Here is a 24017-nt window from a genome sequence, read left to right as displayed (position 1 = left end):
ATCATATACGGGGAGATGTGTGGCATCATATACGGGGAGGTATGTGGCATCATATACAGGGAGGCTGTAAATAGTGTCTAGATGAACATGTGACCTTCAGGGGGCTGGGGCAAAAAAAAAGTCTGACCAATGAAATTCTTCCGTTTTGCATCAGTTTTTCATGGCCGTTAAAAAAAACTGATGTCAAACGGCCATCAAAAACGGACAGACGGACTGGAAATAGATGAAAATTTAGAGACACACTGATGCAAAATGGCCATGAAAAACTGACAGCTGATCAGTTTTTAATGGCCATTTTTTTTTCACTTTCGTGTGAATAATTTGTTACATAGGGATATCTCATTCTATAAACACAAGGAATCCCCATTCTGTCAATACTAACACAGATACACAGAATATCCTCCAGATTCATGAAGTATTTACAGTCTGATATGATACAGCTACGAATCGGTCATATGTTATCTTCTTTTACAATTAGGTCAACATGACAAGTTAATATGCTAGAAGCCGGAGGCTGTATTACTAGCACAAATTTGTGGATTTACTAACCACCATCTTATCAGATGCTTCCAATTTCTGTTTTTAGATACTGTATTGCACAAATCAGATATACACACACAGCAGAAGCCAAGTTAAAACTAAATATACTTATGTCTTTACAAAAATGTAACGCTTTTGGCGAAATTTAAAAAAAACGCAACAAAATCTTGTAACACGTAAATAACATCTAGGACTGGGGCTACACGGAAACATTTGGTTGCACTGGAGTCATAGTAAAAAAATTGCAGTTTTATTGCCACAGTGATGTCACCTAATTGGGGAACAAAGTCACGGACGGGTGTAACCGCCGCGGTCGCGGACCGCGGATCCCTCATCTTGACGATGGCTCCCTCCCCGGAGACGCCAGCACATGCGGGCGTCCTGCCCTGCAGTGACCCCTAGGGTGCGCGCGCGAGCTCACTCCCGGCCTTAAAGGGCCAGCGCGCACATCAACTAATTACTCACAGATCCCCCATGACTATAAAAAAAAAAAAAAAAAAAAAAAAAAAAAAAAAAAAAAGAGCCCTGCCCTTTCACTCCTTGCCTGAGCGTTGTGTGTATTCCTATGTGTCTTGCAAACGGTCCCGTAGTCATATCCTATTACCAGTGTTCCCGTGCCCTGCTACCTGTATCCCGTGCTGTATTTGTTCCTTTGCCCTCTCTAGTGTTGGAGTCATGTTGTGCTGTCTGCTACGCCTGCTGTCTTACACGTCTGGTGTCATCTGCCACATTTTGCATCATCTCGTGAAAGTACCATCTGTGCCTAAGCCACTACTACTGTCTGGACTGTTGCAGGTACTCTTGTGCTTTAACTTTGTATAGACTTGGTACACTTTTTGGCCAGCTGCTACTCCGCTATGGCAGTGCGGCCTAGTGGGTCCACATACTGACCGATCGTGACAGTGGGCAATCTTGCCACTTCTGTAAAAAGTCTGAGACAGTTGGACTTTTTGTGGCTGTTGCCTGTGACATTGGTTTCCCCTAAAGAAACATTGAGATTTCGATTTTACTGCAACTCATACCGATGGCTGCATAATCCTAGAGCTCCTCCAGTTGGTCAACTCATATTGGCAACCTAATGAGTCAAATTCTAAAATATGATTTTGTAATGGCAGGAAGGAGGTGAAGGGAAAGTGAGCCCTAATCTACCCACCGCCCTGTCCCTGCCTACTTGCAACGACTCGCCCTAGGCGACGAGGTACAACTGGGCGGCGGTCCCTACGCTGGCTAAGTGCACAGGAAGACAAACAGGGGACACGCAAGGGAAGGCGCATTAGCCACGGAACGCCACGAGGAAACGGGGCGGCGAACGAACAGTCAGGACCAGGACGAAGTGAGTACACCCGAGCGGGCACGGAGACAGAAGCAAGCCAGGGGCAAAGCAAAGCAGGTCAAGCAGAACTGCAGCAAGGCAGAAGCACGGCAGAAGCAGGCTGGAGCAAGCAGCAGTGGGGCCAGGAATCCAAAAGAAGTACAAGCACTGAGGGAGAGCACAGGGCAGGTAATAAAGGGCAGGGGGCGGAGCTAACTCCGACACACCAGGCCGCGATAGGCTCTCCCACTCCTGAGCCTGCCACCCTGGTTGGTGGGAGATGGTGTCAGTCGAACAGGTCTGGCCTCAGGTGTGGATTGATTAATCCCAAGAGAATAGCTAGATGAAGTACCTGGCAGATCCCTAACAGATTTCTATTACTTTCCAAGCTCTACTGTAGACAGTAGTTTCCAAGGTATTCTTATTTACAATAATTATATTTATAATAATAAAACTGCTTAAGCATATTATGTTTGCTACCGCACCCTCTGCTCGGAGTATATCAGAAATTGCGCCAGCCAACTGCCCGTGAGAAAGTCTAGCTGTATTTCCTCCCTTACTGATCATGAATAGGATGATATGCTTGCTTCACATTTAACGGTCTCCCCGTTAGCGTGTTTTGTGGATTGACTTCTCCATCTGGCAGTCTGATGGACGAGTCTGGGTTTGGCGAATGTCAGGAGAACGTTAACTGCCTGACTGCATTGTGCCAAATGTAAAGTTTGGTGGAGGAGGGATAATGCTGTGGGTTTGTTTTTCAGGGGTTGGTCTAGGCCCCTTTGTTCCAGTGAAGGGAAATCTTAATGCTTCAGCACACCGAGACATTTTGGACAAATGTATGCTTTTAACTTTGTGGGAAAAGTTTCAGGAATGCCCTTTTCTGTTCTAGCAGGACTCTGCCCCAGTGCACAATGCAAGGAAAGGAATGGTTAAGGCTACATTCGCACGACAATGAAAAACGGATGTGGGACGGCCCGTTTTCAGAACAATTAAGTTCTGTGTGTGTATTCACACAGCCGTTGTTTGAGCGGCCTGTGAGTACCAGCCGCCAAAAAATAGGACGTGTCCTAATTTTGTACGTTTTCACAGCCAGACGGTTCCCATAGAAGTCAATGGATCAGTTTTTACCGGCTGTTTTTCAGGAATCAATCCTTGTAACGGCTGGTAAAAACTAATCCTGGCCGAGGGCTCCTCGCACACAGCGCTACTTTGAGCTCGGGGAAGCCACTGACAGCACTATCCAGTGGCGCCAAGGGCTCCCTTTGACCACCACTGTAGATCGCATCCACCCACCAGCAGATAGGACCCCCTAGCTGTAGATAGCAACACCCCCCCCCCCCGTAAACAGTGCCACTGTAGCTTCCTGTAGGAGCGGAACCGGACGTCACTATATGGACAGTGACGTTAGGGGCTACTCCGGAAGCTCTGGAAGGGGATTCCGCTCTTACAGGAAGCCCCTTACGTCACTGTCCATATATGGAAAGAGACGTCAGGTGCTCAGTCTATGAGCGGAAACCTCGGCCAGAGGGATTCCGCTCCTACAGGGAGTTACAGTGGCGCTAACTGCAAAGGGGGGGGGATGATACTATCTACATGGGCACTGTGGCACTATATGAGAGGTGTGCTACTAGCTACAGGGAACATGGGCACTGTGGCACAGTGTTTGCTCTTGTACTATGTATGCGGGCACCACGGCACTATGTGGGCACTGGCACTATGTATAGTGGGCACTGTGGTACTATCTACATGGGCACGCACTGTGGTGTTTTCAGGGGGTTGGGAGGAAAGAAAAAAAGAAACCTGACAATTTAAATCCATCCTTTTTTCTTTTTAATTATTTTTTTTTTTTAATGGCCAGAAAAAAAAATGGATGGCCATTAAAAACGGAGAGACGGACTGGAAATGGATGATAATATGGAGCCACACTGACGCAAAATGGCCATGAAAAACTGACAGTCAGTTTTTAATGGCCGTTTTTTTTTTTCTATTGTCGTGTGAATGCAGCCCCAGTGAATTTAGTTGGAAGAACTTGACTGGCCCGCACAGAGCCCTGAACTCAACCCCATCGAACACCTTTGGTATAAACTAGAAACGAGATTGAAAGCCAGGCCCTCTCAGTGTCTTACCTCACAAATGCTTTTTTGGATGAATGGGCAAAAATTCCCACAGACACTCCAAAATAATGTAGAAAGAAAGAGAGGGACCAACCCCATGTTAACGAGGCTCTGTCACCAGTCTCATACTTCCCTATCTCCTACCTAATCTAATAGGCACTGTGTTGTAGATCACTACTGTGTTATTGTTTTTAAAAAAACAACACAGTAGTTATCTACATCACAGCACCTATTAGGTTAGGTAGGAGATAGGGAAGTATGAAACTGGTGACAGAGCCTCTTTAATGCCTATGAATTTAAAATGAGGTCATAAAAGCTCCTGTGGGTGTAATATGTAGATGTCCCAATACTTTTGTCCATGTAGTTTATTTATTAAAGAGTCCCTATTTATTGCTCAAAGCCATTGACTTTGGATGGATGGCCCCTGCCACCTCGACTAGCAATTACTGGATAAAATTAGTTAATGATATGCTGCCATTTGTGAAAGTTGTGAATCAGCACCGTAAATGTCCCCGAAAGTTTGACAAAGTCTGGGCCCTCTGTGTGCTTCCCATAGCACTTTGCTAGAAGAGTACGCCTGGGTTGGTTGAGGAGTCTCAGGTTTACTCCTTTTGATAACCTTCTACATGCGCTCATTGTGAGATTAATGTCCCTAGTATCTGACATGTATTGCTTATTGCGGTTTTATCCTGGTCCTGTATATGACAGTTTGTGTATACATTTGTTGTATTTTAGTGCTTATTCTTGCACTTAAATGTAATTGTAAAAACGTTGAAATAAACCGGGAAAAACAAAAACCTGCTTAAAACATAAGAGGGTACATAATACTCATACCTGTTGTATGGGTATGACAATAAAGGCTCCTCCACCTGCACATTCTGTCACTACAGCAATGAAGTTTGGGTTTACAGCACAGAAATGGTTGTCATGTACGCTTCTTGTAATAGGCACATTGTCGTAGCAGTTCTCCTTGTTTGCAGGCTTGCCGAAGACATGACGGTACTTAGAGCTTCGATACTGAGGCTGCCATGACATCTGTGTGGGAAAAAATAAAATCATGAATATAAATAAAAAAACTGGCTTTTGATTCCATACACGCAAATCATGCTCCACTTGGGTTTCGGGATGTAAAAGTGCAAAATATTACCGGACATAACATACGTTGGTGATTTTGAGAGGATCATTCACTCATTCGCTTCCAGACTGCGACTGAGTGGAGAGGTGGACACGCATGTGCTTGGCTCTCTCCATTCTGTTCTATGGGAGTTACGGAAACAGCCTAGCAGCGCTTGCTTGTTAGTTTCCTTAACTCCCATTAAACATAATAGTGGAGAGGTGGTCATGCATGCTTGCGGCTTTCTCTAAGTCCCCGTCTGGAATCGGTAGCCAGCGGTCACCTCACCGGCGAAAAGGGGGTCAATCTATTAGACATTTATGGCATATCCTGTGGATGGGTCGGGAATAATGTGATAATGTGGATTTGTGCTTAATAGAATCTGCAACATGAGTCAAGGGATAATCCAACGCTGCAATATTTGTTTAGTCTGTTTACACAGGTTCCCTGAGCGAGATCAGGGTTTTAGTGTTCAAGTGTAGCTAAACGTTCGGCAAAGTTCTGACATGTTCTAGTGCCATGTCAGAAGTTTGGACTGGTGGGGCTCCGAGCACTGAGACCCCCACCAATCGCTAGAACGAAGCAGCTGAAGCACTCGTGTGAGCGCTCAGCCGCTTCGTGTCTGTTCGGCTTTTTCCGGAAATAAATATATCGAAGCAGCTGAACGCTCACACGAACTCTTCAGCTGCTTCGTTCTAGCAATTGGTGGGGGTCTCCGTGCTCGGACCCCCACCAATACAAACTTCTGACATGGCACTATGACAGGTCAGAAGTTTGTCGAACGTTTAGCTACACTTTAAGAAATCTATACTCAACAGATACATGCATTTTGTATTTATTAAAATGTAACCGACCGTATCAATTCACGATGAAATAGCAGCATGTGAATTTACTGTACATCAAGCCTTATAAATGTTAGCCTTTGTTTCCTCTGCTACACCAAGCATTGGTTTCTACTATATGCACAGACAGGTCCAGAGTCTACTGTATTGTATAAGAAAATGCTTGAAAATCCTTTAACCGCTGTAAAATTTTAATTTTGGACCTTGGTGGTCACTTTGCGAAACTTTCCTATGTTGATCACCAGGTTTTTTTCGTTTGAGATTTTGTTAGTTTACTGAAGTAGCCACACAGTAAAAATTATACCCGATAGTGCTGCTCAATCGGAAAGCGGCATACATACAAAATTCAAGCAAGCAAAACTTAATATATTAAAGGGATTGTACGCTTTATATAATTCTTATTGTTGGAAGAGTTGCCAAAGAATAGGTTGATCACAGGGTATCCACCTGCTGTAGTACCGCCACAGGGAAAATAAAGCATTACATATTGCCAATTGAAATAAATGGGCTTGTAATGCACAGACGGATATCACATGTGGACGTATGGCTACATGTGTGACAAGTAGAGTCAGGTTGTGGAGGTAGTAGGAACAAAGACCGTTTATACTAAAGTAGCACTCAAGCTTGTGGGTTAATAAGGATATATTACATCTACTATCTATGGATATATGCCATATAGGAGTCGGAAATGAATTTTTCCATAGGATGAGGAAAAATTGGCTTTTGGCTCATGGGGGTTTTGCCTTCCTCTGGATAAGCATTGTAGAATAATTGGCTGAACCGGATGGACATATGTCTTGTGTTAGCCTTAAAAACTATGATACTAAGCTTTGTTGTCTTCTGGACATTTGCAGTGTAGCGCCATGTAAGACTGGGTTCACACGAGCATGTTCCGTCCGTAATGGACGGAACATATTTCGGCCACAAGTCCCGGACCAAACACACTGCAGGGAGCCGGGCTCCTAGTTTCATAGTTATGTACGATGCTAGGAGTCCCTGCCTCGCTGCAGGACAACTGTCCCGTACTGTAATCATGTTTTCAGTACGGAACAGTAGTTCCACGGAGAGGCAGGGACTCCTAGCGTCGTACATAATTATGATGCTAGGAGCCCGGCTGCCTTCAGTGTGTTCGGTCCGGGACTTGCTACCGAAATACGTTCCGTCCATTACGGACGGAACATGAACATGCTCGTGTGAATCCAGCCTAAATATAACATTATATTGAGACTGTCCGCTCATCATATTGCTTGCCTTTTGGTATTTATTCATTTATTCATTTAAAATACATTGCATATTAAGTTTTCTTTAACGACGAGTGACAAATTTATCCGTCACGAGCGGCTGATAATTCCAGCATCGTGATGGATATATCCATCAATCGGATCTCGTCGGTACTGGAACCTCGAGATCAACGGGAGAAGCACAGCTTTTATACACAGCCATGTTCCTAGCGCAACTGCAGGAATTGTGGAGAAATCCAATTCCGGCAGTTTAACCCCTTAGATGCTGTGGTTGCTATTGACTGCAGCATCTAAGTTGTTTGACAGAGGGAGCTCCTTATGTCACCTCATCGGCACAACTGTGACGTAACCATAGCAGTCGGGGCCTAATAAAGGCCCCCAGGTCTGCCATCAGTAATGCCAGAGGCATGGCCTAATAGATTGTCTGTCAGTATTCCAAGTATTACTGGCAGTCAGTGTAAAACTAAGTATTCCAAAGCATTACAGCATACAAGCAATCAAAGAATCGCTGCTTCAAGTTCCCTAGTGGGACAAAAAATAAATAAAAAAAAGGGACAAAAAAAAGGTTTAAAAAAAAGTTTAAATAGAAAATTAAAAAGTACCCCGCAATAAATAAAACAGATTTTCATTAAAAATTATAAATTTCTTTAAAAATAGGTTACAGTAAAAAAAAACACAACAACTACATATTAGGTACCACCGTAATCGTAATGACCCGTAGAACAAACAAAACGTATTAATTATACTGCATGGAGTAAAAGAAAAAAAAATGATCATTTGCGGAATTGCTGTTTTTTTGCTCTCTCCTCAAATTTTTACGTGAAAGTTCAAAAAGTTATATGGTAAACTTTAAAAAAAAAAGCCAAAAAACAAAATGAAATAATAATTGCCGTTTTTTTGGCATTCCCTTACAGAAATAATTAATGAAAGCTAAATCAATAAATTATATGAGACACAAAATGGTACCACTGAAAAGTACAACTCGTCCCGCAAAAAACAAGCATCATACTACATTGACGGAAAAATAAAGTGATGGCTCTTGGAATGTGAGGATGAAACAATGAAAAAAATGGTTTGGTCATTAATGCCCTGGCAGACCTGGTCGTTAAGGAGTGAATGTAATGTTTGTTTATCTTTGTAACCAACTTCATTCTACATAATATTCTAATGTTTAACATAAGGAAATAGAAGTGCAGTTGTAGAATTCCACATATCAGGAAGTAATCTCTTGTAACAAGTAGGTGTGACAACGTAATAATGCCATAAACATTCCTTAGGGTATGTTCACATCAGCGTTAGGATTCCGTCAGACCTTTCCATCGGCGGAACCCATCAACGGAAAGGCAAACTGAAACCATAGCTTCCATTTACATTACCATTGATTTCAATAGTAATTATTCAGTTTTGAAAATAGTTTCCGTTTGTCTCCGTTCCCGAAGGCTTCAGTTTTTTTGGTGGAAACAATAGCGCATAAACAAACATGATATCCTAGCAGTAAACATTTATCCTATGCTACTAGAATTCTCACACGCTTTCTTCAAAAGATGTTTTCAAATCGCCTTGTTAGTGATACACTTATTCTATAGATAGGTAGATATGTATCACTTAGGCCCCATGCACACGACTGATTTATGTCAGTGTGCTAGCCGTTGTTCAACGGATAGCACACGGACCCATTCATTTCTAATGGCCCCATGTACACAACCGTGGTATCCACTGATCCGTGTGTGGGCTGTGGAACAGAGCCTCAAAATTTTGAGCTTGTCCTACTCGTGACCCCGTTTGCAACTCGTGCGCAACGTGAAAACCATACGGAGCAGATGCAGAGGACACACTGACAGCAAACAACGGACCATGATTCTGCTGTTTATGGTCTGCAAACGGTCTTGTGCAAGAGGCCTAACACCTATGGTTGACGAGATATGTCCTCACACTCTTCAATGTATTCCAAATTTCAATAAATGTCATTTTTAATGAACATAGGGAAGAATAATGAAATTATTTGAGAATTTGGAAAATATCTGTATTTAATATCATTATATTCAGATCAGAATTCAGAGGTTCTCATTATTTCCTCACGCATGGTCTAAGGGTCCTTTTACACCGGCCAATTATCGGGCAAACGAACGTTCACAGAACGCTCGTTCCCGATAATTGCCCTGTTTAAACTGGGCAACAATCAGCCGATGAACGAGGAAATGCTCGTTCATCGGCTGATTGTATTGTTTTTAAATGCAGAAAATATTATCGTGGTTGGCAGCACAGCTCACTGTGTAAACAGGGAGACGTAATGCGGACATAATAGAAATGTATGGTGACGTCCCCATACATTTCTATTATGTCGGCAGCACGTCTCCCTGTGAGATGTGCTGCCAACCACGATAAGGTTTTCTGCATTTAAAAACAATACAATTATTGATTTGGCTCTAGCTTACACAGCCCACATCGGGCCGGGTAAGAGTGGCACAGCCTGGTTGTTGCACTGAATAAGGACAATTTTCATTAGCAGTGTTTTATGACTTCCTTCTTAAAGGGATTGTCTAGGTCAATAAAAAGCGTACAAGTTAATAGAAAATAAAATGTAATGTCTTTACTAATATAGTTTATTTTTCAATTATCCTTAATTTACAGTTTAAAGGGGTTGTCCATGACCTGACAACTGATGACCTATTCATAGGATACTGCAGGAGCAGAGCTCCAGAACGGCCACTATGCAGTTGTTGGAGCCACTTGCTTCTGGCTCCTACTACTGCATACCGTTCAAAACATCCAGCGCCCGGAGGCAGCCAGAACAGCTGATCGGTGTGGGTCATATACTGACCTCTTCACAGGATAGGTCATCATCAGTTGTCCGGTCATGGACAACCCCTCTAATCACTTCCTCCTGCAGCTGGACAAAAAGCAATAAAACTACATGTGAAGTCAAGCTCTCTTTCTTAGCAGTCATATGATACTGCCTCACCCAATGCTTCTAGATCCGTGCTTAGATCACTAACTGCACTTAGGTACATATGTAGACCCCAAAGTCACAGACAAAACAATTACGTGACCACTAACAGCATGAGGTTACCTAAAGCACGTTTATTTGCCGTGTAAATTAGAGCATAAGCGAAATATGAACTATATGGGCAAATATATTTTAATTTTCTATTAACCGTCACACTTATACAGTCCTGGACATCCGCTTTATCAAATTTTTCACGTGAGAAGTAATTCTTAACACCACCTTGAAAGCCCTTAAAGGGGTTATCCGGGTACCAAATATTGCTTTGGATTTATATTTTTTTGTGAAAAGAAGTCACCAATTCAACAGGTTTAGTACAGAATTAAAAATGAAAGTATATTAGTAAGTGACAGAAATCCTGTAGCTTTCCGAATATTGATGGCGCGCCGACATGGCCCCACGGGACAGAGTTTGCTTCCTGTGCTGTTCGTGTCGGCGGGTTATCAAGTGCATTACCGCAAGCAATCAGCTGATGTTCTGTCTGGGCACTCCAAGCACTGCTCCTGGCGTCACTGTCCATATATGGACAGTGACGTCAGGAGTTCCCTATCGCTGGAATCCCAGGCAATGTGGCAATGTGACAGCCCCTTGCGGTAATGCGCTTGATAACACAGACATGAACATCACAGGAAGCAAGCCCTCACGTGGGGTCACGTCATCAATATTAGGAAAGCTACAGGACTTCCGGCACCAATTCAACAGGTTTGAACTGCACGATTTAGTACAGAATTAAAAATTTAAGTGCATTAGTAAGGGACTTCTTTTCACATTAATATATAAATTCAAAGCAATTTTTGGAGCCCGGATAACCCCTTTAACATTGTACTCCATCCCTGCATTGTAATCTGCACTGCAGAAGGCATCCAATGTTTGCATTAGTAGAAGGATTTATTACTACAGCAGAGAAAACATACCCTAGGAGTGGTGAGAATGTAAAGTAAACAAACCGGTGAATTCAGGACATTCACCCATTACCTCACCACTAGTTTTATCAGCCACTTAGGCTTTTTCCAGTAAATCAAAATCATCCCAACTCCTCCACTGCTGCTTCTTCCCCACGTCCCCATATATACTATAGTTTCAGCTCACATTCCCTGTCAGTGGATCTGTTAAATGAGTGAACTTCCTCTGATCATCATGGCGCCTCAAGAAAGCATCAACTTTTATCTTTCAACATCTGACAAAAGCTTTCTCACAGTACAGGTACATTGAATAGAATTAGTTGGCTTTAGACTCAATGGTCTAATTGTAATCGCTTTTCATAGCCAAGTGCCGCAATGTTTGTTTTTATATTTAGTTTGTTACTGTAACCAGGCACTTGTTTAACCCCTTCCGGCTGCCGCCACTTTTTGACCTTCCTGACAGAGCCTTATTTTTCTAATCTGACACGTGTCACTTTATGTGGTAATAACTTCGGAATGCTTTTACCTATCCAAGCGATTCTGAGATTGTTTTCTCGTGACACATTGGACTTTATATTACTGGTAAAAATTGTGTGTATCTGCTTGTAAAACAGGTAGTAATACCATACAAAATAGTTACTATTTCACATATCCCATATGTCTACTTTAGATTGGTATAGTTTTACGAACATCCTTTTATTTTTCTAGGACGTTACAAGGCTTAGAACTTCAGCAGAAATTTCTCACATGTTTAAGAAAATTTCAAAAGGCTATTTTTACATGGACCAGTTCAGTTGTGAAGTGGCTTTGAGAGGCCCATAAAATACAAACCCCCATAAATCACCCCATTTTAAAAACTGCACCCCTCAAAGTATTCAGAACAGCTTTTAGACAGTTTCTTAACCCTTTAGGCGTGTCACCAGAATTAAAGCAAAGTAGGTGACATTCACAAATTTTATTTTTTCCTCCCCGCCATCCAAAAGCCGTAACTTTTTTATTTTTACATCAATATTGCCGTATGAGGGCTTGTTTTTTTGCGGGACGAGTTGTCGATTTTCACAGCACCATTTATTGTACCAAATAATGCAGTGGGAAACTGAAAAAAATTGTGGGGTGGAATAGGAAAAAAACAGCGATTCCTCAATCTTTTGGGTGGTTTTGTTTTTACGGCTTTCACTGTGCAGTAAAAACGTCATGTTAACTTTATTCTGCGCGTCAATGCAATTACAGAGATACCAAATTTATGTTTTTTTTTTCATTTTACTACTTTTACAAGGAAAAAACTGTTAAAGATATGGCAACAAAACTGACGTTTTATTTTTATTTTTCCGTCAATATAGTGGTATGAGGGCTTATTTTTTTTGAGCGGCAAGCTGTAGTTTCTATTGGTACCATTTTGGGGTACATGAGACTTTTTGATCACTTTTTGTGGGAGATGAAGTGACCACAAAACAGCAATTCGGAAGTTTTTAATTTTTTTACCGCGTAGACCGTGCAGGCTAAATGATATAATCTAATAGTTCACACTTTTCCGGACACGTCGATACCAGTTATGTTAAATTTTTACAGGTTTTGTTTTTCACTTTTCCCCCTAGGGGACTTGAACCACTGATCACTGCCACAATGTACTGCAATACTAATGTATTGCAGTACATCGAGATACTAACAGTCTCCTATGAAGCACTGCCTAAGGTAGGGCTTCATACGAGTACAAAGATGGCAGACCTGGGGGCCTTCATCAGGCCCCCAGGCTGCCATGCCAACCAACAGCACACCCTGATCCTGCCACGGGGGGGGGGGGGGCTTTGGAACGTTAAAGGAAGTCACCCCTTTCTTTAGTCATTTAAACAACGCAGTCGCTATTGACTGCGACATTTAACGGGTTAAACAAGCAGGATCGCGCTCGAGCGGAATCACGCTCGTTACTCAAAAATGTCGGCTGTAACACACAGCTCTATGAAGCAGGCTCAGCCCGTGAGCCCGCTCCATACTCCCCCCACCCGACGTGCACCGTATATATACGGCAGATGTTGGGAAGGGGTTAATCCATTTTTTTCTGTAACACAATGTTTTACCAGAGAAACACAACTAAATATTTATTGCCCAGATTCTGCAGTTTTTTTAAATATCCCACATGTGGCCCTAGTGTGATAATAAACTGAAACACAGGCCTCTGAACCAAAGGAGTACCTTGTGGATTTTGGGCGGTGCGTAATCTGCTTCCATAATGGCAGAACAGGAGGCCATTGTTAGGCATTGCATCGCAGGGCTGCTGATTTGCTACAAACCACCAAGAAGCAGCAATAGCTTCCGGTTGATGGCAGGGATCAAAACTAGCTCCGGTCCCTGCCGTTACAACAGGGTGTCAGCTTTAACATCCAGCTGGCACTCGCCGCTGATGACACGGGCTCAGCTTCTGAGCCCGCGCCATCTTGCCGTCGGTACCGGAAGCCTTTTAGGCCCCGCCAGGGCCTGCGGCAGAGAAAACACGCTTTCTCTGCCTCCCATTGATGTCAATGGGAGATCAGAGACGGAAACACCTGAAGAAAGGGCATCTCGCTTCTTTTCCCTGCGAGCAGTTTTTACTGCTCGTGTGAAAAAAAACAGCCTCCGCCACCCATTGAAATCTATAGGAGGCAATTTTTGGTGTTTTTGCCGCGGTTTCCGCATCAAAAAAGCGCCAAAATACTGTGTGAACTAGCCCTTACAAGGGACACTACTTTTATAGTACAGCTGAATGCTATGTAAATCGTCATTTCAGGATGGGGGAGTCTGGCTATAAAAGGTTTTTTAATAAGCATATAGTCAAAGTCTAGAAAAGAAGTCTTACCCACGATCACTTCTTTGGCCATATGCGGGTTTGCCACAGAGATTTTACAACATAATATAGTTCCAGCAAAGTAAATAAGATTTACGATGTACCTACTTACCTGCAAACGCTGATGCTGCTGCAGAATCAACTGTAGCCTCTGGTGCCGATGTGTCCTCGCTCGTCTGACACGATGCAGGACCTGTGAGTGACGTCACAGCGTGATCTGGCAGAAGCTGGGCGTTCTGAAGAGAAGTGGATGATACTTCTCGTCAGAGCGCCCAGCTAGTAAAAGTATTAAAAACGCCCCGATGTACGCACATAATACACGCCCACTTGGACTTTTGCAAGCCTCATTTGCATAACTACAAAAATGGTCATAACTTGGCCAAAAATGCTCGTTTTTTAAAAATAAAAACGTTACTGTAATCTACATTGCAGCGCCTATCTGCTGCAATAGCAGATAGGGGTTGCAAAATCTGGTGACAGAGCCTCTTTAAGTATGGATTTTACCTGTGGTTTGGATGCAGATTTTCCACTTCAAATTCTGCAACGTGTGCATGTAGGCTTGATCTCACATATCTCCAGTTCTAAGAACTCCTAGAAACATTACACGCATACATGAAGTCACTGCTCTTTTTATAGGCTGTACTTTTCTAAAGAGATGCACGTTAGGTTTAACGCTTCTTTAAAGAGATAATGAGGTCTCAACATAGTTAAAAAAAAAATATACAGACTTAAAGAGGCTCTGTCACCAGATTCTCACATCCCTATCTCCTATTGCATGTGATCGGCGCTGCAATGTAGATAAGAGTAACTTTTTTTTTAAAAAAACGTTCATTTTTGGCCAAGTTATGAGCTATTTTATATTTATGCAAATGAGGTTTGAAATGGACAATTGGGCGGTTTTTTTTTCGTTATGTACAACTGGGCGTGTATTGTGTTTTTAACTGGGCGTGTTTACGTGTATGATGCTGACCAATCAGTGACCAGTCAGCATCATACACTCCTCTACATTCATTTACACAGCAGCGATGTGCAGCCACATAAACAGAGATTAACGTTAATCAAGTATCCAGATAATGAATACACATGAAATCCAGCCTGGACGTCATGTGTATTCAGAATCCTGACACTTCTGAATCTTTTCTGTGAGGTTTGCAGCAAAGGAAACGAAATCTCGTTTACCTCCGTAATCTCGCGAGATTACGTTTCCCTTGCTAGAAATCTCAAAGAAAAGAGTCAGAATTCTGAATACACATGACGCCCAGGCTGGATGATCATGTGTATTCATTATCAGGACACTTGATTAACGTTAATCTCTGTTTATGTGGCTGCACATCGCTGCTGTGTAAATCAATGGAGAGGAGTGTATGATGCTGACTGGTCAGCATCATACACGTAAACACGCCCAGTTAAAAACACAATACACGCCCAATTGTCCATTTCAAACCTCATTTGCACAAATATAAAATAGCTCATAACTTGGCCAAAAATGAACGTTTTTTAAAAAAAAACAAAAAAAGTTACGGTTATCTAAATTGCAGCGCCGATCACATGCAATAGGAGATAGGGATTTGAGAATCTGGTGACAGAGCCTCTTTAAGTCCATCCAGTTCAGTCTAATCTACTGCAATGTTGATCCAGAGGAAGAGAATGACCTGCATAAGGCAGAAGCCAATATTCATCATCTAAGGGTCATAATTCCATTCTGACACAAAATATGGTAATTCGAATAAATCCCTGGATCAACAACCCACCTACAGTAATCTAGTACCCATAACTTGTAATATTATTCCATTCAAGAAAGACATTCATGTCCCTTTTAAACGCTTTCACAAAATAAACCTTTTCCGTGCCAAGGACATATCTCATACATCCTGGCAAGAAGGCTCTTCAGTAGCCAAGGACGTATCTGATGGAGTACTAGTTCTAAAGTCTCTAATTCAGGTTAAATCACACCTAGAGCTGCGCTCTAGGTCTTGTTTTAAAGCGAATATTTAGCTGCGATCTGCGAGTTCGAGCTGGTTGAAGTTGCAGCTGCATATGCTTGCAGCTCTCACTTCAAACTGTGTTTAGGAGGAGAGCAGGGGGCCCAGATGTGCTGGCAGCGTGCAGGGAGAGTAGGAGGATTTGTGATCCTCCTCCTGTCCCTGTATAGCTGTAGATGACTCAAGGGGGAGAAGTAACATGAACTTTTGTTTATTTTCTCACCCCACTTACTAATTATAGAGCATACTTGCGATGATTGTCACATACAGGGTTAACGCATTAGACTAGGTGTAGGGATTTGCAATTATTCATTTTTGCAAAGATAATAGCACGGTTTCTATTTTTGCAGATGACACCAAGCTATGTAGTATTGTTCAGTCTATGGATGATGTTCATAAATTACAAGCTGACATGGACACACTAAGTGCTTGGGCATCCACTTGGCAATTGAGGTTTAATGTGGATAAATGTACATTTATGCATCTGGGTACCAACAATCTGCATGCATCATATGTCCTAGGGGGAGCTACACTGGGGGAGTCACTTGTTGAGAAGGATCTGGGTGTACTTGTAGGTCATAGACTAAATAACAGCATGCAGTGTCAATCAGCTGCTTCTAAGGCCAGTAGGATATGGTCGTGTATTAAAAGAGGCATGGACTCGCGGGACAGGGACATAATATTACCACTTTACAAAAAATTAGTGCGTCGTCCTCTAGAATATGCAGTTCAGTTCCGGGCTCCAGTTCATAGAAAAGGAAGCCCTGGAGTTGGAAAAAATACAACAAAGAGCAACTAAACTAAATAAGGGGCATGGAGAATCTAAGTTATGAGGATGCAGCAGATAGGAAAAAGGAGTTTCCAGAAGGGAAACCAAAAAAACCCCCTCAGTTTGGGAGGTTTCGCCAACAGAGGGAACCTACCTTAGGGTATGTGCACACGGTAGCAGGCTTTTACGTCTGAAAAGACAGACTGTTTTCAGGAGAAAACAGCTGCCTCGTTTCAGACGTAAATGCTCCTCCTCGCATTTTGCGAGGCTTCTCTGACAGCCGTAAATTTTGAGCTGTGCTTCATGGAGTTCAATAAAGAACGGCTCAAATTACGTCTGAAAGAAGTGTCCTGCACTTCTTTTGCCGAGGCTGTATTTTTACGCGTCGTCGTTTGACAGCTGTCAAACGACGACGCGTAAATGACAGTTTGTCTGCACAGTACGTCGGCAAACCCATTCAAATGAATGGGCAGATGTTTGCCGACGTATTGTAGCCTTATTTTCAGACATAACGAGGCATAATACGCCTCGTTTATGTCTGAAAATAGGTCGTGTGAACCCAGCCTAAGGGGGGATTCACACGAGCGTGATTTGGCAGCGTGTAGGCCGCGTGGTTTTCGCGCGGCACGCAATGCCCTATAGAAGTCTATGGGGCAGTACACACAGTCCGTGTATTTTGCGCAGCGTTTGTTCGCTGCGCAAAATACGCGACAGGTTCAATAACTCTGCGTATTTCACGCATCACGCACCCATTGAAGTCAATGGGTGCGTGAAAACCAGGCAGGTCGACTGAAACAGCGCACGAGCTGTCAAAAGGATGAATGGAAACAGAAAAGCACCACGTGCTTTTCTGTTTCCAAGCATCCAAACGGAGTGTCTTTGCGAGGAGCGAACCCCGACAACCGAAGCTAACTTCACCGGGTTCGGCCAAACTCGTTTTGGCCGAACGCGGCAAAAAAATTTCCGGTCCGCGACGTCGGGAGACATTCACTGTGCATGGTGCTGAAAGAGTTAAACTGTTTCAGGACCATGGACAGTGACTTGCGATCCCAAAATACATGAACCTGTAAAAAAAACCCGAAGTTCTAACTTACCGATTACTCCTGTCTCCTTCCTGCAGTCCGACCTCCCGGGATGACACTTCAGTTCAAGTGACAGCTCCAGCCAATCACAGGCCAAGCACAGGCTGCAGCCAATCACAGGCTGCAGCGGTCACTTGGACTGCCGCGTCATCCAGGGAGGTGGGGCCCGATGTCAAGAGAGGCGCGTCACCAAGGACGCGTCACCAAGGCAACGGCCGGGAAGTTCTCAGTAAGTAGGAACTTTATCTTTTTTTTTTACAGGTTTTTCGCTGTTGTGTTCGGCATTCACTCTCGAGGGTGCTGAAAGATTTAGCTCTTTCAGCACCTTGGACAGCGACGGGCGTCGACAAGCCTCATCTCTATGATGCCGGCTGCGCGAAAATCACGCAGCCGCGCATCAGACACGCATGACACACGCAGCTGTCAAATGGTTTTTGCGCTCGCAAAACGCCGCGTTGTTTGCGCGCGCAAAAACGCAACGTTCGTGTGAAACTGCCCTAAATGTAGATGTGTGGTATGCATGAACTCCTCACATCTTACAGATTTTTGTTTGCAGAAGGGAATCTGTTTTAAGAACGGTTTGATGAAAAATTGTGTAAAGGTGGTTATTTGTGGAAATGTGTAAAATGTATTTCTATACAAGTTATGCTGTACACTAAAAAAAAATTTTTTATTTTGGTAGCCGTTTGCTTTGTGCAGCACTTATTTTTAACACATTGGGCTGATGGTTAAATATTGCATGGCCTCGGTTTCAGCATTTTTGAGAGCACAAGCTCTTGTTGCTGTAGACGTTTGTGGTATATATGAACTTTGCTCACCTTGGTCTAACATTTTTACATTGCTTTTGTGTGTAAACCTTTGATTGAATCTGAGTTTTAGGCGCAAAAGTAGGTTCTTATGCATTATTAAAAAAAATATAAATTGCTGTTTGTCACAGTTATGTGAAGGTGGACATGGCTGCCAATAGAACTTCAAATCATCTGCAATTGTCGGACTGTCTAATTTCAGGAAATATAGTGTTTAAGAGTGCACTCCCGTTTCAAGGTGTGTAATCCCAATATTTTATAGGTTAACATTTATTAAATTTACAGCTTAAAACCAGAAAATAATGGTATGAACCCTCTGTGTTGCCAACGGATTGGATGGGCTAATCCAGGGAGCGGAATCTAAGATCCCCAGGTTTTCCCATTTTAACATCCATAAGGAGTTGTCGCCTTTCCTGCTAGGAATCCCCAAGTTGGTACCACCCAGAGTAGTCCCCATGGGCAACATCTGACATGAACAGGACAGAAATATCCAATAAGATGTATCTCGGCAGCAAGTGACGTACGAGTTCAGGCAGGCAGAAGTCAGGGCAGGCGGAGTACAGTCAGCACATTTAGGGTGGCAGAAAGTCAGGGCAGGCAGAGTTTGATCAACACGATTAGGCGGGCAAAGGTTCAGGACAGGCAGCAAACATTCTAGACTCCATGATTGACAGCCTTTCCTATAGGAGTGTGAATACAGACATAGCTGTCAATCAGTGATTAGGACCATCCACTAGACTCAAACCTAGAACGAGCAGATGTTTAAATAAATTACAACTTATACAAAATCTTTAGCTACAAAAATAGATATGAATCTGCTCAGCACCTTCAGCTTTAAGGTATGTTCACAGGCCCTGATTTTCAGCCGTTTTTTATGCATCAGACATTTTTTTGATGCGTTTTTTACTGCCTTTTTTTGGAGCTGTTTTTCTATTGAGACAATGAAAAACGGCTCTACGGGGCAGTTTTTGCGTCAAAAAATGCCCTGTGTGTACGGAACGCAGTTTTTCCCATTGAAAACAATGGGCAGATGTTTGGAGGCGTTCAGCCCCCGTATTTTCAGCAGTTTTTTGAGGCGTCTACGGCCTGAAAAACGGTAGAAAATAAGCTGTGTGAACATACCCTTATAATGTGCCGCTCGAAGATTGGACTGCATTTTCAATGTCACAGGTTCCCTTTAACCAAGACAACGTCCTCTGGCAGAGAGTTCCATAGTCTCACTGCTCTAAAGCCTAATTCACACGACCGTGTTCGGTCCGTGATATACGGTCTGCATGTCGGCAGTATTTCCCGGACCGAACACCGTGCGGGAGGAACGCTACTAGCATCGTAGTTATGTTTGATGCCAGGAGTCACTGCGGGAAAACGGTCCCGTACTGTAATCATGTTTTCAGCACGGGACAGCAGTCCCGCAGGGAGACAGGGACACTTCGCGTCATACATACCTATGATGCTAGGAGACCGGCTCCCTGCACTGTTTGGTCCAGTGAATGCGGCAGACATGCGGACTGTATATTACGGACCGGACACTGTTGTGTGAATTAGGCCTTATAGTAAAGAGTCCCCTTCTATGTCGGTGTAGAAATAGTCTTTCCTCTACACATAGTACATACCACTTTAGTATAGTTACAGTCTGGGGTATTAATAGATTAGAGTGCTCTTTATACTGTACATTGATATTTGTACATAGTTATTTAGTCACATCTAAGCAGGAAGAAAAATCCACGGCACTCACCATTTAAAAGCAGTAGGTTCACTTTATTTTGGCTTCTTCATGAAGTTACTGTGTAGACAGGACATATTACGGTGTACATATCTCCTGTCTACACCTGCATGAAGATGCCAAAATAAAGTGAAACTACGGCATTTAAAGGGGTAGTGCCATGGATGTTTCTTCCTACTTGGATAATATCTACTGCTAATCTTTCTTTACACTGAGCACCACCCGTATGAAAAGTATACGCGGAAGCTTATTGCTGGTTCGAAACTCTCGCAAGTTTGGCCACGTGTTTTGGGCAGTGCCGAGCAATATCTTTACACCTAGGTGTAAGCTAATTGCTTCTAAGGCTTCGTTCACATCTGCGTCAAGGCTCCGTTCTGGCGTTCTGTCAGAGCTTTCCGTCAGAACGGAACCCTGACTGAGACAAAACGGAAACCATTGGTTATGCAAATTGAAACCTTTGATTTCAATGGTGACGGATCCGGTGCAAAATGGTTTCAGTTTGTCTCAGTTTTGCAAGGCTTCCGCTGTTTTGATGAAAGCAATACAGTTGTCGATTACGCTATCCGTTCCGTCAAAAAACTACGGAACCCTTGCACAACGTAGACAAGCGGAAATCATTTGCAGATCAGTCACCATTGAAAATCAATGGTTATGCAATCAATGGTTATGCCAATGGAAACCTATGGTTTCCGTTTGTCTCAGTCAGGGTTCCGTTCTGATGGAAAGCCAGAACGGAGGCCTCACTCAGATGTAAACGAAGCCTAAGCCATCTTTTTTACAAAATAAATAACTCAATGTGGATAATCTTTCTGGGTACTGAAGTCCACCCATTCCATTTGTTACTTTGGTTGCCGATCTTAGTATATGTAACTTCTATGGCCGGGGGCCGTCGTTCAGACTTACCCTCTGACGGTCCCGGCCATGGACATCGGTATTCTTGGCGTCAGCTCCCTCCAGGGAGACGCCGGCACTCACTTCCGGGTCCTCGGGCTGTTTCCCACAGGGTGCGCGTGCACGCCCCTAAAGGGCCAGTACGCGTCCAGCTGTCCCCAACCAATAATTAGCCCAAATGGCTGCTGGACTATAACAGGGGCTCTGTTCCTCGCCTGAGCGTTGTTGTATACCTAAGCTTGTCTTGCAAATGGTCTCCCAGTGTTTCCTAGTTCCCAGTGTTACCCGTTCCTGCTGCCTGAACCCGTATTCCGTGCTATCGTATCTACTGAGAAAGTCAAGTCGTGTCTTCCGCTGCATCCACGGTGCCACCTGCTGTGAAAGTCAAGTTGTGCTTCCGCTACTGTCTACATTGCCTCAGGTACCCGTTCTGAACTATAGACATTGTTTTGTACCTTGTTGGCCAGCTGCTACCCCGCTACGCGGTACCGCCCAGTGGGTCCACGCCCCGCACCGTGACAGTATAGCTTGATCAGGTTCAATGTCTTTCTTGTACGCGGATGCCAAAAACTGCACACGTCATATGCGGTTGGACTAAAGTAAAAGGCTTTTTCTTAAAAATAATTGTTTCTATAATAGTATTGAAAAGGAGAGTAGAATAGCCTAACCAGATCAACCACAAATCATGTTCAAGAATATATTTGTAAAGACTGAAAAATACCTAACTAGATGAAGTCTAGAATTTAAGGCATCTATTTTCAATTAAATTACAAAAACGAAACATTGTATATTAGTCAAGGACAAAACAGTGAATCCATCAAACGGCCCCCACATTCTAGGCTCCAGGATAGTTTCTGTTCAGTCGGATCAGCTGTCTTTGACAGCCCTCTTAAAAAAGCATTTGTGAAATGTATCTAAAGAAGAATTTCCGCACAGATGGCTTCAGTTCAAGTGTGTGCAGAAGATCAGCTCACACAGACAGACCTCTTTCTGATAAACAGGTCTGAGCGATATCATAGCATCATTCCTGAGATATCTTCACTGTTTCGACAAGTAAGCATAGCTGGAACAAAGGGCTTCGCGATTGCAGCTCAGTAAAAGATAAGGGACAAAATGTCAAGGATTACTCAAAAAAAGTGTTTATAAAACATTGAAAGGTTTGTTTACATCAGAAGCATTTACTTTGGTCTCCGACCCGGGTACAAAGATTGTCATTCTGACCTAAACCGATTTCAAATAAAATCAGAGAATCATCAATAGGATCTAAGGGTAGGTTCACTCAGCTGAATTTTTGGCGGATTCAACCACAAAATTCTGCCTCCCATTCATTTCAAAGGGAGCCAGACGCTTGGGTTTCCTGCTAGCTCATTTTCAGCTAGCAGGAGAAAGAAGCACCCTGCCCAGATTCCACCCGAAGCTTCCATTGAAGGTGGAATCTTCCTGCCGACAGCAAAAATAATTCTGCGGTGGGATCGGCCAAGCAAAATCTGCCACGTGAACTGACCCTAAAATTTGTTTTTGTTTTTTTAACCAAATTTACTTTATTACAATACTAAAGAACCAAAATCCATTAGTTAAAGAGGCTCTGTCACCAGATTATAAGTGCCCTATCTCCTACATAATCTGATCGGCGCTGGAATGTAGATAATAGCAGTGGTTTTTATTTTGAAAAACGATCATTTTTGAGCAAGTTATGAGCAATTTTAGATTTAGTTTCTTAATGCCCAACTGGGCGTGTTTTTACTTTTGACCAAGTGGGTGTTGTAAAGAAGCGTATGAGGCTGACCAATCAGTGACCAATCAGTGTCCTACACTTCTCATTGTTCCAGCCCAGCATGATCCACAGCACAGTGAGATTGTGCAGTGAAAGAAGCTGGGCTGGAACAATGAGAAGTGTATGACGCTGATTGGTCACTGATTGGTCAGCCTCATACACTTCTTTACAACACCCACTTGGTCAAAAGTAAAAACACGCCCAGTTGGGCATTAAGAAACTAAATCTAAAATTGCTCATAACTTGCTCAAAAATGATCGTTTTTCAAAATAAAAACCACTGCTGTTATCTACATTCCAGCGCCGATCAGATTATGTAGGAGACAGGGCATTTATAATCTGGTGACAGAGCCTCTTTAAAAAAAAAAAAAAAAAAAAAAAGGCAAATTCAGTGTTTCCATATCTGAAGCCATAAAAAAAAAAAATCAGGTTATAGGATATCCAGAACAACAACTGACAATATACCACATATGTAGTGGAGAAACATAGTATGTTACGTGAAGAAAAAATTATTGATAATGAACATTTAACCCCTACGCGCACCACAACGTAATAGCACATCCTTGTGCGGGGGGTGAAATATGGAGCGGGCTAACACTGAGCCCACTACAGATGTCAGCTGTGTATTATAGCTGACACACTGGACTGACGGACAAGAACATTGATCGTGCTATTCCTGGCAGTTTAACCCCTTAGATGCACGGTCGCTATTGACCAAGGCATCTAAGCTGTTAGAAAGGGGAGGCCCCTCCGACAGCCCATAAGGGCTTAACAGAAGCCTGCAAAAATGATAATATACTGCAATACATTAGTATTGCAGCAATGAGGAGGTCCTAGAGGGACTAATAAAAAGTAAAAAATAAAAAAGGTTAAAAGTTTTCAGTAGTAAAATACCCAAAAACATTAAAGTTAAAAAAAAAAAAAACAGTTTCCCATTTTTCCTCTAAAGTAATGTAAAAAAACATTTTAAAAAAAGTTAATAGTCATCGCCGCCTCCGTAAAAGTCTGAACTATTAGAGTATGTTCACACGGCCTATTTTCGGCCCGTAAATGTCCCAAAAAAATCGGAAGCAGAACACCTCCAAACATCTGCCCATTGAGGTC

The 24017-nt window shown here is 43.0% G+C and overlaps 1 protein-coding gene across 1 annotated transcript in view; it reads right to left on the bottom strand.

Annotated features, from left to right (window-relative positions):
• The window catches only part of CORO2A (coronin 2A), a 185205-nt gene that overhangs the window by 49054 nt on the left and 112134 nt on the right, over nt 1-24017 (bottom strand). Inside the window, exon 2 of the mRNA XM_075825618.1 lies at nt 4801-5001. Coding sequence (XP_075681733.1) covers nt 4801-5001 — 201 coding nt within the window. The remainder of the gene's footprint in view (nt 1-4800; nt 5002-24017) is intronic.

Source organism: Rhinoderma darwinii, chromosome 1 (genome assembly GCF_050947455.1).
Source record: "Rhinoderma darwinii isolate aRhiDar2 chromosome 1, aRhiDar2.hap1, whole genome shotgun sequence".
NCBI lineage: Eukaryota > Metazoa > Chordata > Amphibia > Anura > Rhinodermatidae > Rhinoderma > Rhinoderma darwinii.
Note: the sequence above shows the minus strand (reverse complement) of the source record. Positions and strands in the feature narration are given on the sequence as shown.